Source organism: Rhodamnia argentea, chromosome 7 (genome assembly GCF_020921035.1).
Source record: "Rhodamnia argentea isolate NSW1041297 chromosome 7, ASM2092103v1, whole genome shotgun sequence".
Lineage (NCBI taxonomy): Eukaryota > Viridiplantae > Streptophyta > Magnoliopsida > Myrtales > Myrtaceae > Rhodamnia > Rhodamnia argentea.
Window position 1 is genome coordinate 25,807,273 of NC_063156.1, and position 21,991 is coordinate 25,829,263.

The following is a 21,991-nucleotide window of genomic DNA, read 5'->3' on the forward strand; positions in this document are numbered from 1 at the left end:
GACATTGATTTGGACATATATATTCTCTTTTATCAAAACAAACTCCTGTTTTGCATATGGCCAAGAAAAATTGCCAAAAAATCATAAACATTTTGTATTTGTACAAATTCAATCATTCCGGCCAATTTTAGCCGAAAATCTTTAACATTATTTTTTTGTAATTTTTTCAATTTAGTTTTTTACGAGACGAAAATTAATTTGTGTAAATATGTCGTGGAATATCAATTTGAAATTTTTAGCGATATTTTTTTTCTCTTTTTACTCGAGTACGTACGGCTCCAATGATAAATTGTCCAAAATAAAAATAAAAATAAAAATCCAAACGATGAATTGTCAAGCTCAACAGCAAAGAAAACTCAAGGATTGCGTTGGATTTTGCACGGCGAAAGTCAACATCGCATTAGATATATTCACGTGATGATATGATAAGCTTTTTCGCAATTATGCGAATCACATTCTTCAACCATCAACCGGGCCAGCACTTTCCTACGCCTCTTGATAGGTTTCATGAGTGGGAATGATCAGCAGCAATCATCTTTCTTTTAATCATGACCGTCCATAATCGTCCTCAGAGTTGACTTTTTATGAATTTGCTATATTTTGTCTCGTCACGGAATTTCATTGCAAGAAGAAAGAAAGGCTAAGGTAAAAAGAAAGAAAAAGGCTTTTGGTGGTGGTGGAATTATTTCACAATTATTTTTTTTTTAATTTGGTCGAAACTTCGGAAAAAAAAAAAGGGAATAGCTTAGCAGCATCTAGAGAAATAGCGATATTGGCTTTTTCGAGGGCATTCACCGCCTCCTTTGAAAAAATTTAAATTATATATAGTTCCATAACGAGTTTCTTTTATATATTTTCCAGAGCAAAATCTTATGTGGAGCTTAATTTGTAATGTGCGGGGTGATTCTTTTTCTCTCTTTACAAAGCACTTTATTTTAACAATATGATTACATTTCTAGTGTTGTCGTATCTTCTTATTCGTGTAACTCTCACTAAATCATAAGAAAGATAATCACCTGGCTAGAAAGGGAAAAAGGAAGGCGAAAAGAATGAAAGATGATTAGAGTTAATTGAAATCACGTTATATTTCTCCCTTGTTATTACCCTCTAATTGTTGGGATGTGGTTCATACTCTCATGCGATAAGAAAGCACCAAAGTTTTTACGATTTAAGTTCATATTTTTTCATTGATAGTTTGAACTTAAGCTCATGAATAACTATACTATATATAGTGGAATCATCTGCCGGCCGTAGTCATAGTTTAAGTGTGAATAAGGATAAAAAATCGTGTCTCGATTTTTCCTTCTTACTTTAGGTTTTACATTCAATTTAATTGTGTGCCGAATCTTAACACCAATAACATTCACCAATAGAAATTGTATGATATATTTTTTTTTTTTGTCAAAGAAATTCTACTATGTTAGACAACATAAATTTCAAGAGAAAACATGTTATTGTTGGAATATGTCCCATTGCTAGACAATAATATTGACTTAATCTTTATCTCTCTATCCAATTGGCTTAAGCTTTTGAATTTGGACTTTCTAACATGATATTAGAACAAAGATCTCCCCCTTTCACGTGCATGTCCACCCTTATTTACATGTTTTTTATATCCATGTGGTCTTCCTCCATTTATTAATTTAAGATTTTGGTTGGACATTCGAATAGTCATGTTGTGATAATAAATGCATCGAACAGATAACTTGAAAAGGAAAAATAAGGAAACGAAGTAATACCGAAAGTGTGTAGGGGTTCGATATCAAATCACACGATCTATCCCGTGATAGAATCTCATTTTTTTTCCCCAAAAATATGAACAATTTAAAAGTCAAGTCAGCACAAATGTAGTATACTTCTATTCCATTAGACTGATGGTTGCATCAACGACAACGTTTGCCTACGTCAAATCCAACCTTCAATTCATAACCAGCTCAAACAAGCTGGATCCCTCTGGGGGACCAATTGGGAGCCATAAAGCCTAGTGCTATCTAGCTCTCAAACCGGATCAGCAACCCACGTGCCTCGGCATGCATGGCACGTGCGCATACCAGCTCCTCTGTCCTCCTGAGCGTTGCAGAGGCTTTCTCGGGAGAACTCCAATGGGGGATAAGATAAAGCACCAGATGGTTGGCCTGTAACCTTGGAATTCCACAAGATGAAAATGTCGTTTTATGTCATTCTTTATTACAAGTTGAACTTTGAAGATTCAATATGGAATCTTTGGGATTTCACAGCCCAAACTGCTCCCCTTGAAGTAAACATCACTTGGTTTTTAATAGAATATTTCAAATCCCAAGCTGAGCATCATCTCTAATTGTGCCAAGTTTAGTAATGCAATTATGCAATGCTGATGATGATAATTCCAATTTTTTTTTTTAAATTTTATCTCATTTGGTGCTATGAGCCTATCAGCCACCCTGGCAAATTTGAGTGCAAATTCATAAGGGCTATAATTTGTAAAAATTAAAAAATAGAATTTGGGGTAATGCAGGCAAAACCTTGTATAAGATTCTGGTTTTCATTTTATCATTAAATTCATGGGGTAGGGATGTGGTCAAGAAGTTTGTGAGCATTGCTGTATATTCTCTTGCGTAGGTTATGGCCTTCAGTCACTTTCTAAGGCATAGGCATGTTAATATTAGATGATTTGAACCCTCATAACAGCTTAAATGTAGGACTAGAATGAAGGATGTCTCCTACCAACTAAGCCAGATTCATTATGCTAATCCAAGTGACCAGCTCATAAATGAGGATAAAGTCAGCGGTAACCATTATTTGATTTCCTACTCTCTCTCTCTCTCTTTTTATTTTTTTGTGACTCCTGAATGTGTAGTTAATCCAACACAATTAATCTTGCTTTATCTTGAGAAACAAAATTGTAGGCATAAACGTACGGCTAACTATCAGCAAGTGGTACCCAAGTCGGAAAAGCTCTTGAAATACACGGAAAGTGTCAAAAATCCCAACCCATTATACTTCATTTTCTTTTCGATACGAGTTGAGAAATTCATCTTCGATTCATTGATGATGAGCAGCCTCACAATATAGTTTTTACCTTTTATCACAAGCCCCTACCATTATCTTGCGCGCTCCTTCGAAAAAGGCGCGTAATGCATTCGCAAACCGGAAACCGATTTAGCATATAGTAAGAGATCGAGATCGTAATAACACTTCTCATCTTTGGAAGAAATGACGAGCGAAAGTGTTCTGATGACCCCTCAAGCCGAAAACCTTGTTCTACCCGAGAAAAAAATCTAATTTGATGCTCCAAAAGTCATCAAAGTGGCCTGCCCAAATGTACAATTGTACAATTATTTTTGACAATCATGGCATGGGAACAAAATAGGAGTTGAGCCAACTAGAAGAATAGCATCAATCATAGGTTTCGTATCGACTCTTGTCTACCAATGAGAGGGTCTGTATTATTCGCCCTTTTGGATAAGTGGGAGATGATGATGGAGGTGGTGATGAGCCTGTGGGAAAAACAGAAAATGGTCCATTCCTACATCCCAGGAGGCTCAGACATTGCATGTGTCTTTGTGCAGTCCAGAGATTCCTACAAATTATTGTAAATTGTCCATCTTCTTTCCTGAAAATTAAAAAAAAAAAAATTTTCAAAGTGACCCAATTGAATTGGTGTCTTCATGATATCAAATCCTTATCCTTTGGCCCTCTGTTATCACCATCAACAACAACAAAAAGAAGTGAGATTCGCGTTGGCTCAGCGAAGCGAAACGAACCACGCATCAATGTACATTCGAGCGAGTCCAATTTCCAGCCGCCGTGTCTCGGAACGACATGGATGAGCGCGAAACTCGGTATTATTCACGATCTTGTCGTATTGAATGTACATCATAGGTTATTATCTTTTGGAACTACAGTTCAAAAGCTAAGAGGCACATGACTGCAAAATGCTATCCACATAAGAATCTCTCACAGCTCAACTTTAGTTTTTCGTTAACTTTCTTTTTTCCCCTTTTCCCATGCAAAAAGGTGAAGAGTTAAAGCAGGAAAGAATAATTTCAGCAGGAACGAAACCTCATATGTGGTGAGGATGGAGATCAAAGCGAATAAAGTTTCCATCTCCCACATGAATACAGGAATCTGCAACAGTGCTTTTGAGAGAGAAAGAAACGGAGCTGTGTTGTAAGAGGTTGTTCCTAAGAGGCCATGGCAAGAACAAAGTGGACCCTCTGAACTTGTGTGCTGCATGATGATCGAGAACGAGAGCCCTCATCATCAAAAGGGAAGAACAAAGTAAGGGGCCCCCCACCATTTCTACAACCTTCGTTCCCTTAGCTGTGTGCAAGTGCTGAAACACATGTGTTGCAGAGTCTTTGCTTGTAAAGCGGGCCACCGTTATTCGGGGAAACTCACATGTTCGAGCCTACAAGCGATTGAAACTCTCAGCATCAACGGTCGTGATAGGCTCGGTCTCGGTAGACTACCGGGTTTAAAGAGAATCAAAATTGGTCCGGAGCCCTCCCGAAACCTAATGCAAAACCAGATAGCGTCGTGTTGTATTGGAAGGTGCATAATGCAAGGATCGATGATGCAAGTGCTAAAACTGCAAATGCAGCATACTTTCCTTGTTCATCCCGAGCCAAGGGTCCCGGGTGGCGACCTTCGGACGTACAGACCGCCCTCCTTCCCCCTCGCTCCCCGGCGTGGGCCCGACCACGAGAGAATGCCACGTCGGCGAGCGAAGCGTAGGCTGTCCCCCCACAAAGGATGGCAAGGCAAGGAAAACCCCCCTTGTCCTTTACGAAAGGCAGCCCGGTCCCGTCCCGTCCCGTCACCATTAGCCTTGTGGGGCCCGCGAAAGAGAGGTTTCGTGAAAGGCTTTACGACGACGCTTTTGTGTAGCGAGGGCCAAAGCCGATTCATGTGCGCTTTCATTTAATGGATGGTTGAGTTTGGGGCGGGCTCGAAAACCGAAACCCCCAAAGGTGGGGTGGCGAAGATAACGAAGCCGCGAGCTCTTTCTTCTGGGGGATTTTTTCTTTTTTTTCTAATGACGCCGTAACGTGAGCGACACCTTCCCCCTTAATGACCATGTCTCCCCGCCGTCGGGAGAAAATTTCAAATGAAGATATGAAAATCTCTCAATTTTTTTTTAATAAAGATCCGAAGTACTTTAATTATTTTAAAGAATGATATAATCAAAGATATTTCCGTCATTTATCTTTTTTTTTCATTTTTTTTTCTCTATCCCTTCTTATCGGTGACCGATCTCAAGCGATGTTCCGGCCTTGCCTTGCCTAGGCGAGGCTACCCTCGAGGCCAATGAGGGCCTCACCTAGGCGAACATAGGGTAGCCCTCACTTCACATCGTCCGTGGCCGGCCATCATATGAGACCGGCCACCAACAAGAAGGAAGGGACAAAAAGAAAAAGTAAATAAATAAAAATTACAAAAACGTCCTTGGTCAGTCGTTTTTTGAAACAATTAGGGCATTTCATGGCCTTATTTGAAATAAAGTCTACTTCAAGTCCTTATTTAGAATTTTCCCTCACGTTGGTATACGGTGATTCGTTGATGTGGTTTTCCGATTCACGAAGACATGCTTATTGTTTTTGAGAGTGGGTTTTCACTTGCCATGTGGCTAGTCGGGGGTCAGCCGTGGGATTTCGGACGAGCCCTGGATTGTTTGAACTTTGAATCGTCCTTCGTGGTGCCCCTGTACTAGTGAAATGCGGTTGTGAAGATGGCTGGTGTTCAGTTACAACAAAACACGAGGGTATGTTTGATTAAACCGCCACTTTGTTTAGCTTGATGTTGAGAAAAATACGATAAAAGAATTTGGAGATACGATGTTCCGAATACGTTATCGCTCTCTATGATCTCTTTTTATCTCTTTATGGCGGCCGTTGACCCGTAATTGCAGCCATCCCCACAACGGCAATAAGGTCAACTACGTAAATGTCACCTTTGGATTTTGGGTTATACTAAAATATTCCATATGAACGTGAGAGTGGGCACATGTATACTTGTTTACATGCATTAACGTCGTATTGTAATGATCTTTAAACTTTGACTTAATATATAATGTGATCCTTAAACTTTTAATTTGACCATTATAAATTTTTGCCCGACATGTAATAAGGTCCGTAAAATTTGATTTAACCAATATGGTCCATAAATTTTTAAAACAAATTCAATTTAATCCATAAATCGTATGTAGTTTTTCCATTAATTCAAGTTTATGGATAACGTTAGATATTTTCTTATAGCTCATGGACTAAATTAAACATATTTTAAAAATTTAGGGATCACATTAGTAAATTGAGCTAAAATTCAAAAAGTATATTAGCCAAATTAAAAATTTAAAGATCACGTTATATATTGAATTAAAATTTAAAGATTGTTTATGTTATTTAAAAAAAAAGGTTTGATTTGCAATTACAAGCGACAACAACTACCCCCGACTTTTTGACTTTTTTGGCGAAATTTCGCGGCCTACGGACTGTGTCTCGTGGGTCGAACTTTTTCAGGCCCCCGCCCGCGAGAGAACCCGTGACGCGCCACCGGTCGCGTCACGTCCGGGCAATAATACCACCCCTCACCTCACCGGCTATTCCCGGTCACCCCCTCCCCAAACCACGTTTTACCATCGAGCCACGTATAAACCGGCACACCCCAGCGTGTTTTCTAGAGAGAGAGAGAGAGAATCTATGGTGTCTTGCCAGCTATGAAGTTGCAGGATCGCTCAAAAAGATGACTCTCTCTCTCTCTCTCTCTCTCTTGTCTGACCTGAGGCTCTGAGATCAAAGCTGGCACTTTCTCTCTCCTCCCCTCTCTCCACATTGCCATTTCACTCCCTCATTGATGTTCGAAACCTGCTCGTTTGTTAGTCCTCTGCTCCTTATAACAGCAATGGAGACGAAGTGCTCGTGCTCGTGCTCGTGCTCGTGCTTGTGCATGGGTTCTTGAGAGAGTGCGTCGATCGGCGAGGTGGAGTCGGCATTCCTCCCCATGGTCGATCGCTCCGCCCACACCTCGTGCAGAGGCGGAGCTAGTAGAGCGACGCTCATGGCCGCTTCTCCTTGCTTGGGCGGCGGCGGCGAGAAGAAGCACTGGTGGCTCACCAACCGGAAGGTAATCAGACGATCGATCCCGTTCTCTCTCTCTCTCTCTCTCTCTCTCTCTCTCTCAGTGTGAATGCTCTTCGATTGTGGCGATTCGCGCGACGCGTTGCTAGGATTTTCTAAGTTTCCAAGTATTAGACAGTTGCGTTTTTCTCGCTCCGATTTCGAATCGCGCATTTCGCTGCTTCGCTAGTTGAAGAGTCGCGATGATTATGTCGAGGTGCGTGTTTGATTTCTTTTTTTTTTGGTTCTTGTTCTGTTTTTATTCCTGTAGGTTTTGGATAAGTGCATTAGAGATGCTAGAAACCTCATGGCGACTCGAGAGAGGAGCGAGGTTGCTTCGGCGATAAGCCTCTTGGATTCGGCATTGGCTCTGTCGCCGCGCTTCGAGGTCGCTCTCGAGCTCAAGGCGAGATCGCTGCTCTTCCTTAGGCGCTTCAAAGACGTCGCCGATATGCTTCAGGACTACATTCCGAGTCTCAAGATGGCGAGCGACGACTCCGGTTCCGTTGCGTCTGATGGCTCCTCTCAACAGCTGTCCAAGGAGCAAGCCAAGCTCCTCTCCAGCTCTTCCGATTCGTCGAGTCAAGATCCGAGCTTCAAGTGCTTCTCCGTCTCGGATTTGAAGAAGAAAGTCATGGCTGGGCTGGGAAAAAGTTGCGACACGGAAGGTCAATGGAGGTACTGGTCTTTGCTTGTTTCATTTCATTTTCATCACAGTTGTGGTCGTCTGGAGTGGTGGTCTGAGATTATCGTATCGACAAACCTATTATCGTTGTAGTAAAAATTCACTTTTTCCTGTTGTTTTGGATTGATGATATGGTAAGTTGGATCGATGTAATGACCGGGTTCTTTCGAGTTTAAAATGCTATTGCTAACTTTTGGAGAGAGCTTTGAATAACATTGACCAGTTTATTTGATCGTCCTGAACAATCAATGTTTGGACTTTGGAGTTAGATTCACTTTACTTGTTTGATGGTGCTTTATCACTAGTGGCTTACAGTTTTTATACACTCAATCTTATGCAGGTACTTGGTTCTGGGTAAGGCATGCTGCCATTTGGGCCTGATGGAGGACTCTCTGGTACTTCTACAAACAGGAAAACGCTTGGCTACTGATGCATTACGACGTGAGAGCGTGTGCTGGTCCGATGACAGCTTCTCTTTTCCTGATTTGCCAAGCTTTAGTGAAACAATTGCCGCAAAAAAGGCCAACCCGCATCCGACTGAATCGGCACTAGACTCCATCAACCAACTCCTGAGCCGCGTGAAATTCCTCCTTCGCCGCCGTGCAGCTGCTCTTGCGGCTCTCAATGCTGGCCTCTACTCTGAGGCCATACGACACTTTACCAAGATCGTCGATGGAAAGTATGGGGCTCCTCAGGGATTCCTTGCTCAATGCTACCTGTACCGCGCCTCTGCTTACCGCTCGGCTGGAAGGATTGCGGAATCCATTGCTGATTGTAATCGGACACTTGCACTTGACAACACTTGCATTCAAGCCCTGGACACCAGAGCTTCGCTGCTAGAAGCAATAAGGTGCTTACCAGATTGTCTGCATGACCTGGAACACTTGAAACTTCTATACAATACAATCCTGCGCAACAGGAGACTCCCAGGCCCTGCTTGGAAACATTACAATGTGAGTTATGCCGAAATTCCTGGCAAGCTGTGTCTTCTTACAACAAAAATGCAAGAGTTGAAGCTAAGGGTAGCTTCAGGGGAGACTGGAAATGTAGACTACTATTCTTTGATTGGGTTAAGGCGGGGTTGTTCGAGGTCTGAACTGGAGAGAGCGTATTTGTTGCTTTCTCTGAGACACAAGCCTGATAGGGCTATTGATTTCTTGGACCGGTGCGAGTTTGCTGATGATTCCAATCTTGATTCAGTCAAGGACCGAGCAAAGGTCTCAGCTGTGTTGCTGTATAGACTGCTTCAGAAGGGTTATGCCAGTGTTAAGGCTACGATCACAGAAGAGGAAGAGGCGGAGAAACAGAGAAAGAAGATTACAGCTGCACTGCAATCAGAGCAGGCATCAATTCAAGCAAAACAATGCCATGAAGCCAAACCAGAGACAAAACCCAACACAATCACCATCCCAACACCATTAGACAATCCTGCCCCAGTAACGATCGACTCGAGCCGTGCCAATGCAAAAACATCTACCGATGAATCAGTGTATCAAGGAGTGTTTTGCCGTGACCTGGCTGCGGTGGGAAGTTTGTTATCTAAGGTCGGGTTTAACCGTCCACTACCAGTGAAATATGCCGCATTGAGCTGCTGATTATGTTACAATAATAGCTTATATATAGTTCTATCGATGTCGCCCACCGGGCAATTCTGGTTCAAAATTTCTTGGTACAAATGGGGCAGCATAGGACTCCCGGAAAATTTTGCACCTTCCTCTTTCTTTCTTTTAATCCACCTGTACAGAGATGTTCATCATTCAATACTATCCACTTCCCTTCTCCTCTCGTCTTTAATGTCGTTTGTTAGTTTCATTTACTGATTCAAGCGGATGGTATGGTAGGTCATTCAATGGTCATTACTGTCTGAATGTAAAGCAACCAGTATAAATGGTCGCTGCTCTGATGGAGATCATTGTCAGTGTGGTGGCAGGAAGATTGCAGAAGAAGGTGACATCGTTTGGGTTCTCCCCAATGTCCAATCTGCCAGCATTTAATTGGTTTTTTGCCCGGTTTGTTCATCCAGAACACATCCGACATTCCTCTAGATTTCAATTTATTGCTTTGCTTGCTCAAACCTCCCGTTCTTTGCCGTATCCTGATAATGGCTAAAAAGCTCACTTCGCAGAGTGGCCAGTGGGGCGCCACTGTAGACATTGGTTGTTGTCCTGAGTAATTGTTGCAGGCATCCGGAGCGACATGCACGAGAGCAGTCAGATCGTGTGGGTCTCAAATGAATCCCTGTCGAATCTAATGGCTCACATGTGCCAAGTCCATATGAGCTCGGTGCATCTAGCAAAGAACATTTTATTGGAAGGTGTACTGTTCAGTCATCACGAGTGCAATTAAGAAACTTGTATGTGATTACAGTAAGCTCCCGGCTCATCATACCCTTATTAACATCACTGTCGTGGAGAGGTTGTCAAGTCAATTAAGATGAATTCGATTTACTGATGGCTACTCCGACAAGAACAAACTTAGTTCCAAAGATTTGGCAAAAAAAGTGACGTGGCAACTTTTCAAATATTCTAGTTGAGCGCGCCAATTGGTCTTAATAGGGGAAGAGGAATCTCACTTCTTGTGAGGACGGTCGGATGTGCACGTTAGTTCTGGCAGAGTACGCTTTGTACGCTTCCCAGCTAATTATTCGGTTCAACGTTGACCAGATGATCAAATGCTTAGTTGATCAAACGTCGTATTCATTATTCAGCAATCTCTCCTTTTCTTTCTTCGATTATTGAAGCACGTTTTATTCTCTTCCAGGAAAACAAGAGGTGGGTTCACTTGGGTTGGGTAGGCCAATCTGTTCACCATCGTCATCACTTGTGCATTAGCAATTAAGCATAGCTAGTCGCATGGAGACAATGGAATACACTTTCATCTCCGCACAGCAAATGCAGATGAGGAAATGAGAACACGATTATAGAAGACATTCTGTTTGGAGGCAGTGGAGAGGGACATGTGGCTTCAGCAAGCGTTCGATTTCTTGACGGGTGTCCAGAACAGCGTTTGCTCACAAGACTGACCGAGCACCTCTGAGCGAAACATTTGCAAGTCAAGTGCAGACTAACTTTAGGTTGTTTCCTGGATCGGTTTGCTTTTCCACAACATTAATACATAATGGTCGGCAACCAAAACCGGCTCCTGTGTGGAGGACTGAGGACTTGAGGCAAAGAATATGTGCCGTGAAGGACAAGCTTCTTAGCCATGGATTTATCTTGTAACCTATGAACTCGTGGTTCTATCAATCAGCACCTACTGACGCCTGAGGAAAAGAATGACGTTGGAAAAGAAACATGAGGTGAAGAACTAAAAGGACGAGTAATTTCTATCTTGTGACTTTTTATCAAAAGAGTTGCTAATTCCAACAACTTTTCTTCATTTTCCAACTTTCTCAAATTGCATCCTACTACGGCATTTTTCCAACTTATTAACCGGTACTATATCCGACCAAAAAAAAAAAAATTGGTACTATCAATAGATCCTTGCCTTAGAGAAACAAACATGGATAGTCAATCCAAGCACAAGAAATGCGTGGAGATAAATGATCATTTCAAAGGTTAATGCAGCTAAAGCTGCAGGATTACAGATTGTCGGTGAAGGAACAAATCCACGGTCATGTCCGACTTTCATGACTATCCAAAAGCAAGTCTAAAAGAGTAGTCACTCTCTCTGCAACATGACTACATTAAAACCGGAGTGCACTTGAAAAGAGCAACAGTAACAAGGGAACAATCCCCAGCCACTAATCCAATACATTCGAACTCCCAAGATAAACCCGTGAGTATCCTTATGTCAAGTTGCGCAGAGAGCATCACACTTATTAGGAGGAATATGTTATGCCCGGCATTACCACTTTTATCCTGCACCCCCAAAAATTTACAGATGTTCCGCCTTTAGACAGATCAAAGACTTTACAGAAGTTAATCACTTGTACCTTTATGACGCAGTTCCACGTTTCCTTTTTGGAGCAGATTTTGTAGTTTTCTTTGCACTTTGGATACACCTTGAACAAAGCCAATCCTCTTCTGGAACAACTTTGAATGGAGGATTGCAGCAATCAATATGAGTGCCTATCCCACAACCAACTGAACCACTCTCGTCACCACATATGAGCATCACCACCCCTCTATCAGAAGAACCACAAACTTGGCAACATATATCGCTTCCACCATCATCTGGTGGTGTCAAGTTCACCACCTCTTCTGCCTTTGACTGCAGTCGCGTAAACGACTTCTCTGCCCAGGCATGTGTGCCATACAACACATGCTTCTCGAGTGAGTATCCTGGTTTGCACACGTACTCAACTAGGTAATCTGCCGCAATGCATGGTATCTCATGCTTCAGGAATTCCTGGACCCACACATCCACTCGTGGCATCCCAGGACTGATGATGGCGAAGTCAACTCTGGTGTTAAGGAACCGATCATAAGGTGGAGAAGTTGCTAATATAGCCCCATCTCCAGCCTTCACAACACGCTTCAGAGTGTCCTGGTCAATGAGATTCGAGAGTATCACTATATGAATTAGGAAGTTTCAAAAGCCCCACTGTATGAAACTCATTGATAACTACGATTTAAGGCTTTCTATTAACAGCAATTATGTGCCAGATATCAGAAATGCTTGGACAAGTGATGCTATGTTCTCATTCTTATAGGAGGAAACATACCAGAGGTGGTGTGATACATTCACCATAAATTATTATACGCATCTCATGGAAGGCACCATGTCCTGTCCTCTCCCTTAAAAGCCTCCATTTTCTTGGAGCCTCTAAGTTAATCGCACCATCTTGGCTAAGGCCATTTTTGTGCCATTCATAAGGTTCCTCAGCCAGAAACTTTCCCGCCTCACTACTAGCAATTAGATATTCAGGCTTGAGAATCCACCTGCACCCAAAAGATAAAAAAATAATAATAAGATAATATATTTTGCCATCATGAAGAACATGATGCAGAAAACACCTCAGCAAGAGAGAGTAGTCAGAGTCCAGAGCTCACATGCACATGTACCTAAAGAGATGAGTCCTTGTCCATTAAAGGAAAGGTTCTTCTTTGTTAAGTGAACTTCTAGACAAGTCGTAAAGAAGGAAAGGAAATCAAGTAAAAAGTGCCCCAAAATCACTTATTTGTAACCAAATAAAAATTGGTTACACTCCATAACAAACTTTCTCGTAATGTTTGTAATCAATATTTGCCATAATCGATCATTTTCTTAGTGATATGCTTAAAATAGCGCAGCCGAAGCATTCATTGACATCGGGAGCAAAAATGCAATGAGAAAGCCATGCAGAGAGTAACACCTTCCAGAAGCAGCAGCTGCAAAAAACTTCTCAGTCCTGCGCACAGGATCCGGAGATATGAAGTGTGTTGCCTGGTATGACCATTTATGGGAATTTGCGCATAATCTCCCTCTGAGACGTCGAGCAACTTGCTGAAATTCTTTCCTCTGTTGCTTATGTCCACTCAGTATGAACCACGCAGGTTCAGTTCTCTTTCTGTTGAGAGTTTCTGCTGCTACTGAGTTTCCACAGTTTTTTCGAGCCTCTTCATCATTTTGCCGATTCATTCTGCTGGGATTAATAGAGGATTTCCAATTTTGTAATTTGCCCTGACTTATACCATGATCTGCATTAAGAACTGGTTGGTTCTCTTTCTCCACTTCAATTGAGCTCTCAAATTTGTTTGATTTCACTGTGCAGCTCCTACCACTGCCTGAAGAACATGAGATTCCATTGTGCTCTTCCACCCTTCGCTCAGTGTGCGGAAGAGATGATGCTCGGCCATCCAAGCCAACATTACATTCCATTTTCCCCTTAGCATCAGGGACCGTCTTCAGCTTCTTACCAGAAGAACTTTTAGTTCCTTTAATAAATTTTCCTTCTATTGCGGCCTTCAAATTTGACTTTTTTAGCCCATAAGTTTTTCCATAGGTCCTTTCCCTTTTTTCTGAGCTTGAACCTTCTTTAGATTTAGTAGCATCATCAGGCATGTGATCACCAGAGATATTTGTTTCCTTCACCAAACAATTCGAAGTCTCCTCCATATGCACATCTTCTTTTTGTATCGACTGATATCCATCAGGATTTCCTTCATTGATTGCTTCCTCCAAAGCATGATCATCCTTGTCCTCAGGGGCCTCGGTATCCTCATCCATGATATCCTTAATGCCATCCTCATCTTGCATAATATCCTTCAGCCCCTCCGATAATGCAATACCATTTTGTGCGTGAGCTATATCAACATGATTGTCAGGAGATTTGTCAGAAATAACTATGTTGTCCCTGCCATTTGAAGAGTTCATTGCATCAGTTGAGGAAGCAGCCTTTCTTGGGTATATTGAGCCTTTCGTGTTGGCAGATTTACTGACCTTGGTCTTAGAACCCAAAGTCTTCCTTTCAGCCACCTTCTTCCCCAACGGGGTTTTAGCAACTTTATCACCACTCCTCTCGAGGAAATCAAATTTTGTAGGTTTTTCAGAGGGTTTTTCAACATCCATTGCCTGGTGTGTCTGGGTTGAAATCTTGGCAGGTGGTAGCCAAGGTTGCTTCCCAATTTCTCCTGTTTGATGTATAGGCTCTTCAACATTAGTTTGTCCAATGGCAGTCGGGCTAACTGAGGCAAGTTTTCCCGGTCCACCAGAAGATGTCTGAGCTATCTTCTCACCATCATTCTTGTCTCTCTCTGCATCAACGTTGACAATATTTGCGAAAGGCAACTGATTTGCCACTGATACTTCATTAGACCTGTTGGACTTGTTTGTTGAAATGCATGTAGATTTGTTCCCCACAGAATTCACATCAGCAGGTTCATTTGTACAATGGGCACCATTTCTTGGATATAAAAGATCATGAGCTCCACCATGATGATCAATCAATCCTCTTGCCTCGGATCCTTCAGTTTTACTACCAGTTAAAGGGTTCCCTGAAATGCACAGCTTTTCATAATAACTCGTTTGGGACCGGGAAACTTCAGGCGTCTTTTGGGCAGGTGTACCTTTTGACTCTTCAGAGTATGCCTCCAGATTTTGTGAAGGAGTTTGAATACAAGCATTACCAACATCATCCCTGGCTTTGGCTTTGAAGGATGAGTTTTCAATATCACCATCTAATTCGCATGGATGTATTCTGAGAGAAGAATTTGCATGAGCTGATCCCTCTACAGCATGCAGAGGAAATGAGGTTCTCCTTGGAGTTTTCCTTGAGTAACTCAAGGCACCATGCTTAGCATCAAACTCAGATGACTCAACACTTCCGGAAGCACATGGTTCCTTGCTACTGTTCAAAGCAGGAGTTTTCTGTTTCACTTCAGTTGGACTACCAGAAGTTGCAGTTTGTAAAGGACTCACGTCATGAGAAATGGATATCGAAGGACGATTAAGGTCATTCCTGACTGATGGGCTTTCTGCCGGCTTAGTTGGAGTAACTGACAAGTACTTAGCACTAGAAGCCCTTGATTGACCTTCCATTTCATTTAAACCCAGTGGTGCTTTTGATAATTTAGCTGCAGACAAAGGCACAGAGGAGCTGGAGATCCCAACCTTCAAATTAAAAGGACTTCTACATTCAGCATTTTCCATAGGTTGCTTTTCTTCAGCCTCTTCTTCAGAATCTTTAGCTTCTGCCTCCATTTCCGACTCATAGCCACTATAACAACAGAACAATTGATCATTAGAAAAAGAAATAACAAGTGAATCTTAGAATATTGGATATTTATACTCCAGACTGACTTACATAGTTCATAGAACACAAAGGTAAAGGATGTACACATTTTTGTCTCTTGTATGTGCACATAAGAAATTTGAAGTTAGACGCAGCAATGGCAAGTTAAAAATAGTTATAGACAAAAGAGTGGAAATTTTTGGATTGAAAGTCAAAATGAGAGGGAAAAAAAAAGCGAAAGGAAAGGCATTGCCATCCTAATAAGGCAACAGTATGTGGAAAGTTAAGGAAAAAGAGAGAAAATGCCACTAACCATACAAACAAGTCCCACTCTCCCGAACCTTTTCTTCCTCCACTGATTCCTCCTTTCTTTCTCTTCTCTTAGTTGTTGTTTAACAAAGACATTAAATTCCATTATTGAACCAGAGAGTTTCTTAATTACTCCTCTGCGAAAATGAAGTCACATGATGCATGCGCATAGCAGTGTTTCTTCTCTACATAATAACAAGTCAGGTTCACCAATAACCCAACCAGAAAGGAGGGGCACATCTAATACTCTTTTGACCACCACTGAGTCATTGGTGATCCGACCCCCTTCCCCAGGGAAAAAAGGAAAAACAAAAACATTTTTAGTGGGAAAAGTATGGATCATGTACCAAGTATACATTTTGTCCCTAGCGAATGGACTCCAAATAAGCGTACTCCTTTGCTCACATAATGGAGTTAGTGGAAACAGAAAATTGAAAGGAAAAAAGAAAAAAAAAAAGGAAAATCAAAAGAACTATACAATGCTTATACTAGATAGTATCTAGATATTATCCGAGCAATGCAAACTTCCTTCAAGAACCATATTCAGATAAGATTATTCTTGTGTATAGACATTGGACAGGAAATTCAAGTATCTCACCTCTTGCTATAATTAGCTTCTGGAAGAATTTCCCAGTCCCTTAAACTGCAAAAGGAGGGAATTAGAGAGCAGATTAGATTTCATCAAATGGTACTTTTCTTGGTATGTGCTCGTTGAAAGTTAAAACCAATGATATGTCATGTCATGGGATTTTAGCAGAATGGAAATTTTGACATACCAATCCTCTAACCACCGATGATTAACAAGCTTTATTGTCTTTATTTTCTTTGCAAGCTCATACTTCTCCCCTGCATGAAAGAGACCACTGGATTATCCGGTGCATAAGATAGAGAAGCTTTGAATGCAAGAAAGATCCAATCAGCCATCGTGAGATCCATGTATAACCATTATTTTCCCTGCCTATGTGAACAAAAGATGCGGGCAACAGCAAAAGCAACTTTCTTTTGCAAGTACAATGCCATTAGTCTTCACCAATCATTCTAAGAAGCCACAACTCCATTTTGGAGAATTCCGGGATTGATGGCATACGCAGATATGCTGAAAATAACCATATATTTATCTAATGTCCATGTGAATTACTCCCCGCTACACGTATCTGTCAGGGAGGTGCTTGGTCAGCGCTGGCTCATCTAATAATCAATGGAGAACTATTACTAAGAAGAGCATGGAATAATTCTTCCATCTCATCCTCCAAACTCGTATACACAGTTCGGATATAATAGAACACAAATTCAGGGGAAAAAAATAGAACAAAAAACTTAAACTGCACAACAATCCAAATCGTTGTTAAACATTATAGAGAACGATAAATGTAGCACACAGAAGTAGCTTAAGTGAAAGCTCCTTCAATAGAAAAGAAAGCGTACCCTCGAACTTGTAGCAGAAAAGGTGGGTGACTTTGTTTGCCACGAGGGGTTTAGAAAATTGTGCTCCCATTAACCCCACCATTGTCTGGAAAGATGGCAAAAATCATAAAATGAAGCACTTCAATCACAACCAAACCGCCTCTTATAGCACATCTTTATACTACTGCAGAGAAATAGAAGTGTACAATAAAAAACCCACTTGGTACTTAAATCATTAAGAAAGACCTTTACCATTATGTCATCTCGATCTTGCCGCTGATAACCAGTCAAGCACATAATTAGACTTTCAGCACCAGGAATTCCATTTAAATCTTTCAGAGGTCTGTACATAATCTGTTTAAGAGCAAGTTGAACAACAAGCATTGAGAAGATGAGCAAGATGACTTTATAGTATGAAAAGCATTATGGGCAGACTAATGCAACGAGTTTAGCCACTATGATTGCAGGTTTCATTTCAAAGGTGGAAAGAAGTTTGAAGGGAAGGGTTTCTTCCACAATTTGGTCTGACTAACGTCTAAAGATCAGATAAATTATGAGTCCAGGAATGAAATAAAATTTTGACAATTTAATGGCAATTATTTGTATGTTTAGTTGTAATGAGAAAATGATTAGCCTCACATTTGATTCAACGTAGAAGGAAAGGGAGAAAATTTTGCTAATAAAAGATTGAGCGAAACTTTCACATTTGCAGTTATCATTAGTAGCAGCATTCTCCTTCACATCCGGAGATCAAACCAAGCCCATTGACCCTTAATTGCTGTCCAAATCACTAACACTCGTCAAATAAGAATAATACATGGAGGAAAAAATAACTTTTACTATCTCCGGACATGGCACTAAGGAACCAGAATTGCCCCAGGTAGTTCATACAAATCCTGGCAGAAAGGACAGTTAAGCACTGCAGAACATTTTGGCCTCCAGAGAAACTGCTAAATGCACTCTACCGAAAAAATTGTCAAATCAACATGACTAACACCCCCAATGCCAAACTTATTAAGCTTAGCAAGACGACACCTGGCTAAAGGCATTGGCCACCGAACTGTGTAAAGCAGCTAGTATATTTAGGATCATTTGATATACTTCACAAGGTTGAATGACCAAAAAGAAATTCACTAGACATTAGAGGATTTGTTAAGACAAGCATGTTCTGAGTCATGAATAAGCTGAAAGAGAAGTATATGCTATTATCATACATGGGATCCAAATGACAGCCAAACATAATCCTAATTGCAACAACAGACCTATTAATCAATCAAGGTGAACGATCTATATCTTTCCACCAACTGTGAAAGAATCGAAGATACCAAAATAAAACAATGAAATACAGAATCGCACCGATGAAGCATCAACAGGCATTCCAATGTCATAGCTGTGATCGACCCACAAGCCAGTGACGACTACCTTGCCATCTTCTCGAGCAGCAACACACACGGGATCGTCCTATTGGTTGGCATATCAGTTTGAATATGAAGTATCAGAATAAAAAGCTGATTATATGAATCCAAGACCAGACTCGGGATTTAGATATAAAATGAAGGTGAAAATTGCTCAAGTAAAGGAATAATGGAGTTCCGCTTAGGAAACGGGGAGACGAAACTAACGTAAACAATTCTATCAACAACCACGTGACTGCAATTCGGACCGTATTCACCGGCATCAACCCCACCGCCATCGACAAGCTTCGACAAAACCTACAGGCTCAAAATCAATCGATGGAAAAATATGTCAAACGATGAATTAGGCTCAAAATGCCATTCCAACCGAACACGCTCTCACTACCGAAGTGAACAAAAAAAGAGAAAGAAAAAAACAAATTCTAGTACATGTCGTCGGCCGTCGGGATCGAAGCCGAAAAGAACGAAGCGGACGCCGTGGAACGGCTTCGAGGGAGAGGCGCTTCCGAGCATCGTGGTCTCGAACGGGACCTCCTCTTACGGCGGACTCAGGTCCGGACGAAACAGCGATAGCGTGGGTCTGCGTCGATTCCGAACAAAGGCGTCGGGACGAGAGAGAGGGAGAGAGAGAGAAATGGAGATTGAGATGGTGCAGTGTTTGCAGAGGAAATGGAGGAAATGAGGGTTCTTGTGATGGACGAGGACGCCGGTGGTGAGAGAAGCTTGCAGAGGAAGAGAGCAACAGCGAAGAGGGCAATCAGTGTGAATTGTTCTGTAGAGAGAGGGGGGGAGGGAAAATTTTTTGGGTTTTCCATTTTTCGTTTGATTTTACTTTCGTGGCGGGAGCGAGAGGGAAGATTGCATCTCCCGCACGTGCCGACGCCACGCGCACTCAATAGGCACACGTGCGAGGCAGAGATAGGTGGACATGGATTGCATAGGGCTTAAAAGGTCTTTACACTCTGCTATTACTTACTAATATCATCGCCCCCTCTTTGAAATGAGAAATTGAACAAAAAATATTTTAAATTCTAGAGATATAAAAGAAGATTATACGCAGCTTTACATGTCGTTTTTCGAATTCTCAATTATCTCTCTACCTCTCCGGTTTTGTCTTCCTTTTTTATTTTCAATTCTCTAATATTCAATTCGGTAAATGCAATATTAGCAAATCAACGCCGACGTGATGCTGGTATGTCAATCCCAATTAGCATTTTTGTTTCCTTTTTAACGATGGCTGGATATTCTTTTTATTAGATTCGCTCTGATTGGTGCTGCTACACATTCACTAAAAATGAAATAATGTATTCTTTTGAATTGATATATCAATTGGGAAATCATAATTTACATCTATCTATTTTTACAATATTACTAATGTGTTTCATATTTTTCAATGAGTGTATCGTATCAAGCAACAGTTCCCAAATACATTCGATGTGGTCAAATTGTGAAATAAAACTAGCTAAAAGGAGATAGGAAAATTGTCCAAAAAGTCCTAAATTTATTGGACTTTAGGCAATTCAGTTTTAAATATTTCGATTTTATCAATTGAGTCATAAATCTTTTGACATTTTGCTAATTGAGTCCATCCAGCTACTTTTAGCCAACAATCGTTGACGTGAACGCTGGGCATCCTACGTGGCATGATCGATGTTGACTTGAATAATTTTTCAATCCTTTTAAAAAAAATCGAGCTTTTTTGCCTTGTTTTTCCCCAAGCTTGGCAAGGATCGTTGGCCAACCATGGGCAATCTCAAGCGAGGACCGCCCAACCCTCGTGGTGACCTTTGCTGGACTTGATAGAAAACAAAAGGAAAAGAAAGAAAGAAGGAAAAAAAAAAAAGAAAAGAAGAAAATTCAATTAAAATGAAATTGTCCATATCAACGCCGATCGTCCCAGTGGCACCATCGGTGTTCAAGTGAGTGATTTCCAATTGATATCAATCGAACGAATTCAATTTGTAAAGTGTCAAAATATTTATGATTTAATCGACAATATTGAAATGTTTAGAATTGAATTGGCCAAAGCATGATAGATTTAAGACTTTTTGGATGATTTTCCCAAAACGAGATTAATAGCCAAATTCAAAATACGTGATTTAGTCGAAAATGAACACGAGAAAATTAGGGTTTGTCCATATTAATTCTTTACCATCTGTTTCGTCAAAATATTATAATTTTCCCATTTTAATTTTTTACTCAATTAAAAATATCCAAAACTTTTACAATATATATAAAAAAATATATTAACACATGGATGCACATATAATTTTTGAAGATTTGTTTAATTCATATGATATTTTAAAGTTTGGCAGGAAAAAAAAAATTGTTTTTGCGGGTGATCGATCATAAACAAAGAGGGCCGGTACTTGTGGCCTGAATTTCTACGTTGCTCTTATCTCTTTTTGGGTCGCGCTTGGCTTGCGCCGGGGGTTTTAGGATGTCAAGGCCTTGGTCAAGGGTCAACAATACATATCAAACTTTCACTTCACTTTTCACGACATACATAAGCGGCGGGCTAATTCACCGAACGGTTTTCAACTTTAGGTCCAATTCTAATCCCGCCGCCAGCTCTTTTTTTTTCTTGTTAAAACAAATCTCAAATCTACCTTCGTGTCCGAAAATCGTTGTTGAATTTTCCGCAAGATTATCAACATCATGAACCCGCTGTCGTTTCATAGGAATGTGATGATGCGGACGAAGATGCAAGTTCTGAAAATGAAACTCGAAACTAGTGGCATTTTTTATTATTATTATGAATAGGCAGGATTTTGGATCTAAGTGAAAGTTGTGGATTCCTTTTCACAGTGACGTGATAAGAGAATTCAACATGAATATCGACATGAAAGGAGGACTCGGAGACGTTCCTTGCTTACTCCATAAGTCAGACAATGAAAATTCTCATGCTACCGTCACGACGTCGTCATCTTCTCGGTGACGCAAGAACTTTGTCGAGAAGGCCTCGTGTGCTTTCGGTTTAGGATCTTCCATATAATAACTTAACAGAATGGTAAATAAAGCCAACGTGCTTTTGTGTCTATTTAAATCAGTAAACAACAATTTTTTTTATTTTTCAGAGGTAATTACACGGATAATCTCCAAACTTTAGCCAAACGTGTAACGTTGTTCTTGAACTTTTAATTTATTTAATATGGTTTCTGAACTTTAAATTGATGTATATTATCGTCTACGAACTTTTAATTTGTGCAATGTGCAATTAATTCAAGGACTGCACGAAAATATTCAATATTCTCCGTGAATTTGAATTATTGGAATAACAACGTTGGATACTTCGAACAAATCAAATTGGATACGTATCAAAAGTTAAGATATTACATTGAATAAATTAAAAGTTTAATTATCAATAATTGCACATTAAATCAAAGGCGGGAGAACACCTCAAGTGTCGATATTTGTGGATGACGCTCAC

General features: G+C 40.8%; 3 protein-coding genes across 4 annotated transcripts in view; 2 read left to right on the forward strand and 1 right to left on the reverse strand.

Annotated features, from left to right (window-relative positions):
• Positions 1-6,736: 6,736 nt before the first annotated feature.
• On the forward strand, positions 6,737-9,573 carry LOC115742406. The gene is made up of 3 exons (XM_030676675.2): positions 6,737-7,101; positions 7,366-7,772; positions 8,120-9,573. Exons 1-3 carry the CDS (start codon positions 6,979-6,981, stop codon positions 9,372-9,374), a joined length of 1,785 nt encoding a protein of 594 aa, XP_030532535.2. The 5' UTR covers positions 6,737-6,978; the 3' UTR covers positions 9,375-9,573.
• Positions 7,119-21,991, forward strand: part of LOC115742407 (probable protein disulfide-isomerase A6) — a 30,574-nt gene continuing 15,701 nt past the window's right edge. The window contains exon 1 of the mRNA XM_048281735.1: positions 7,119-7,148. The gene's annotated coding sequence lies outside the window, so the exon portion shown is untranslated. The remainder of the gene's footprint in view (positions 7,149-21,991) is intronic.
• Positions 11,376-19,340, reverse strand: LOC115742404 (BRCT domain-containing protein At4g02110). Of its 2 annotated transcripts, XM_030676670.2 has the most exons (11): positions 18,991-19,340; positions 18,769-18,858; positions 18,503-18,607; positions 17,399-17,500; positions 17,168-17,252; positions 16,519-16,588; positions 16,341-16,385; positions 13,397-15,418; positions 13,076-13,366; positions 12,446-12,662; positions 11,376-12,267 (listed from the first exon to the last, which is right to left on the reverse strand). In XM_030676670.2, exons 1-11 carry the CDS (start codon positions 19,072-19,074, stop codon positions 11,716-11,718), a joined length of 3,663 nt encoding a protein of 1,220 aa, XP_030532530.2. In that variant the 5' UTR covers positions 19,075-19,340; the 3' UTR covers positions 11,376-11,715. The 2 variants fall into 2 exon arrangements, with proteins under 2 accessions (XP_030532530.2, XP_030532529.2); XM_030676669.2 differs by having other exon boundaries at positions 13,076-15,418.

Excerpts from the sequence above, each read along its gene's own strand:
- LOC115742404 (XM_030676669.2), bottom strand. The coding sequence starts at position 19,074 with ATGCTCGGAAGCGCCTCTCCCTCGAAGCCGTTCCACGGCGTCCGCTTC. Across the intron at positions 17,501-18,502 it reads TGCCTGTTGATGCTTCATCG|ATTATGTACAGACCTCTGAA; the intron begins GTGCGATTCTGT and ends GCTCTTAAACAG. Across the intron at positions 17,253-17,398 it reads AAGATCGAGATGACATAATG|ACAATGGTGGGGTTAATGGG; the intron begins GTAAAGGTCTTT and ends CCATCTTTCCAG.
- LOC115742406 (XM_030676675.2), top strand. The coding sequence starts at position 6,979 with ATGGTCGATCGCTCCGCCCACACCTCGTGCAGAGGCGGAGCTAGTAGA. Across the intron at positions 7,102-7,365 it reads GGTGGCTCACCAACCGGAAG|GTTTTGGATAAGTGCATTAG; the intron begins GTAATCAGACGA and ends TTATTCCTGTAG. Across the intron at positions 7,773-8,119 it reads GACACGGAAGGTCAATGGAG|GTACTTGGTTCTGGGTAAGG; the intron begins GTACTGGTCTTT and ends AATCTTATGCAG.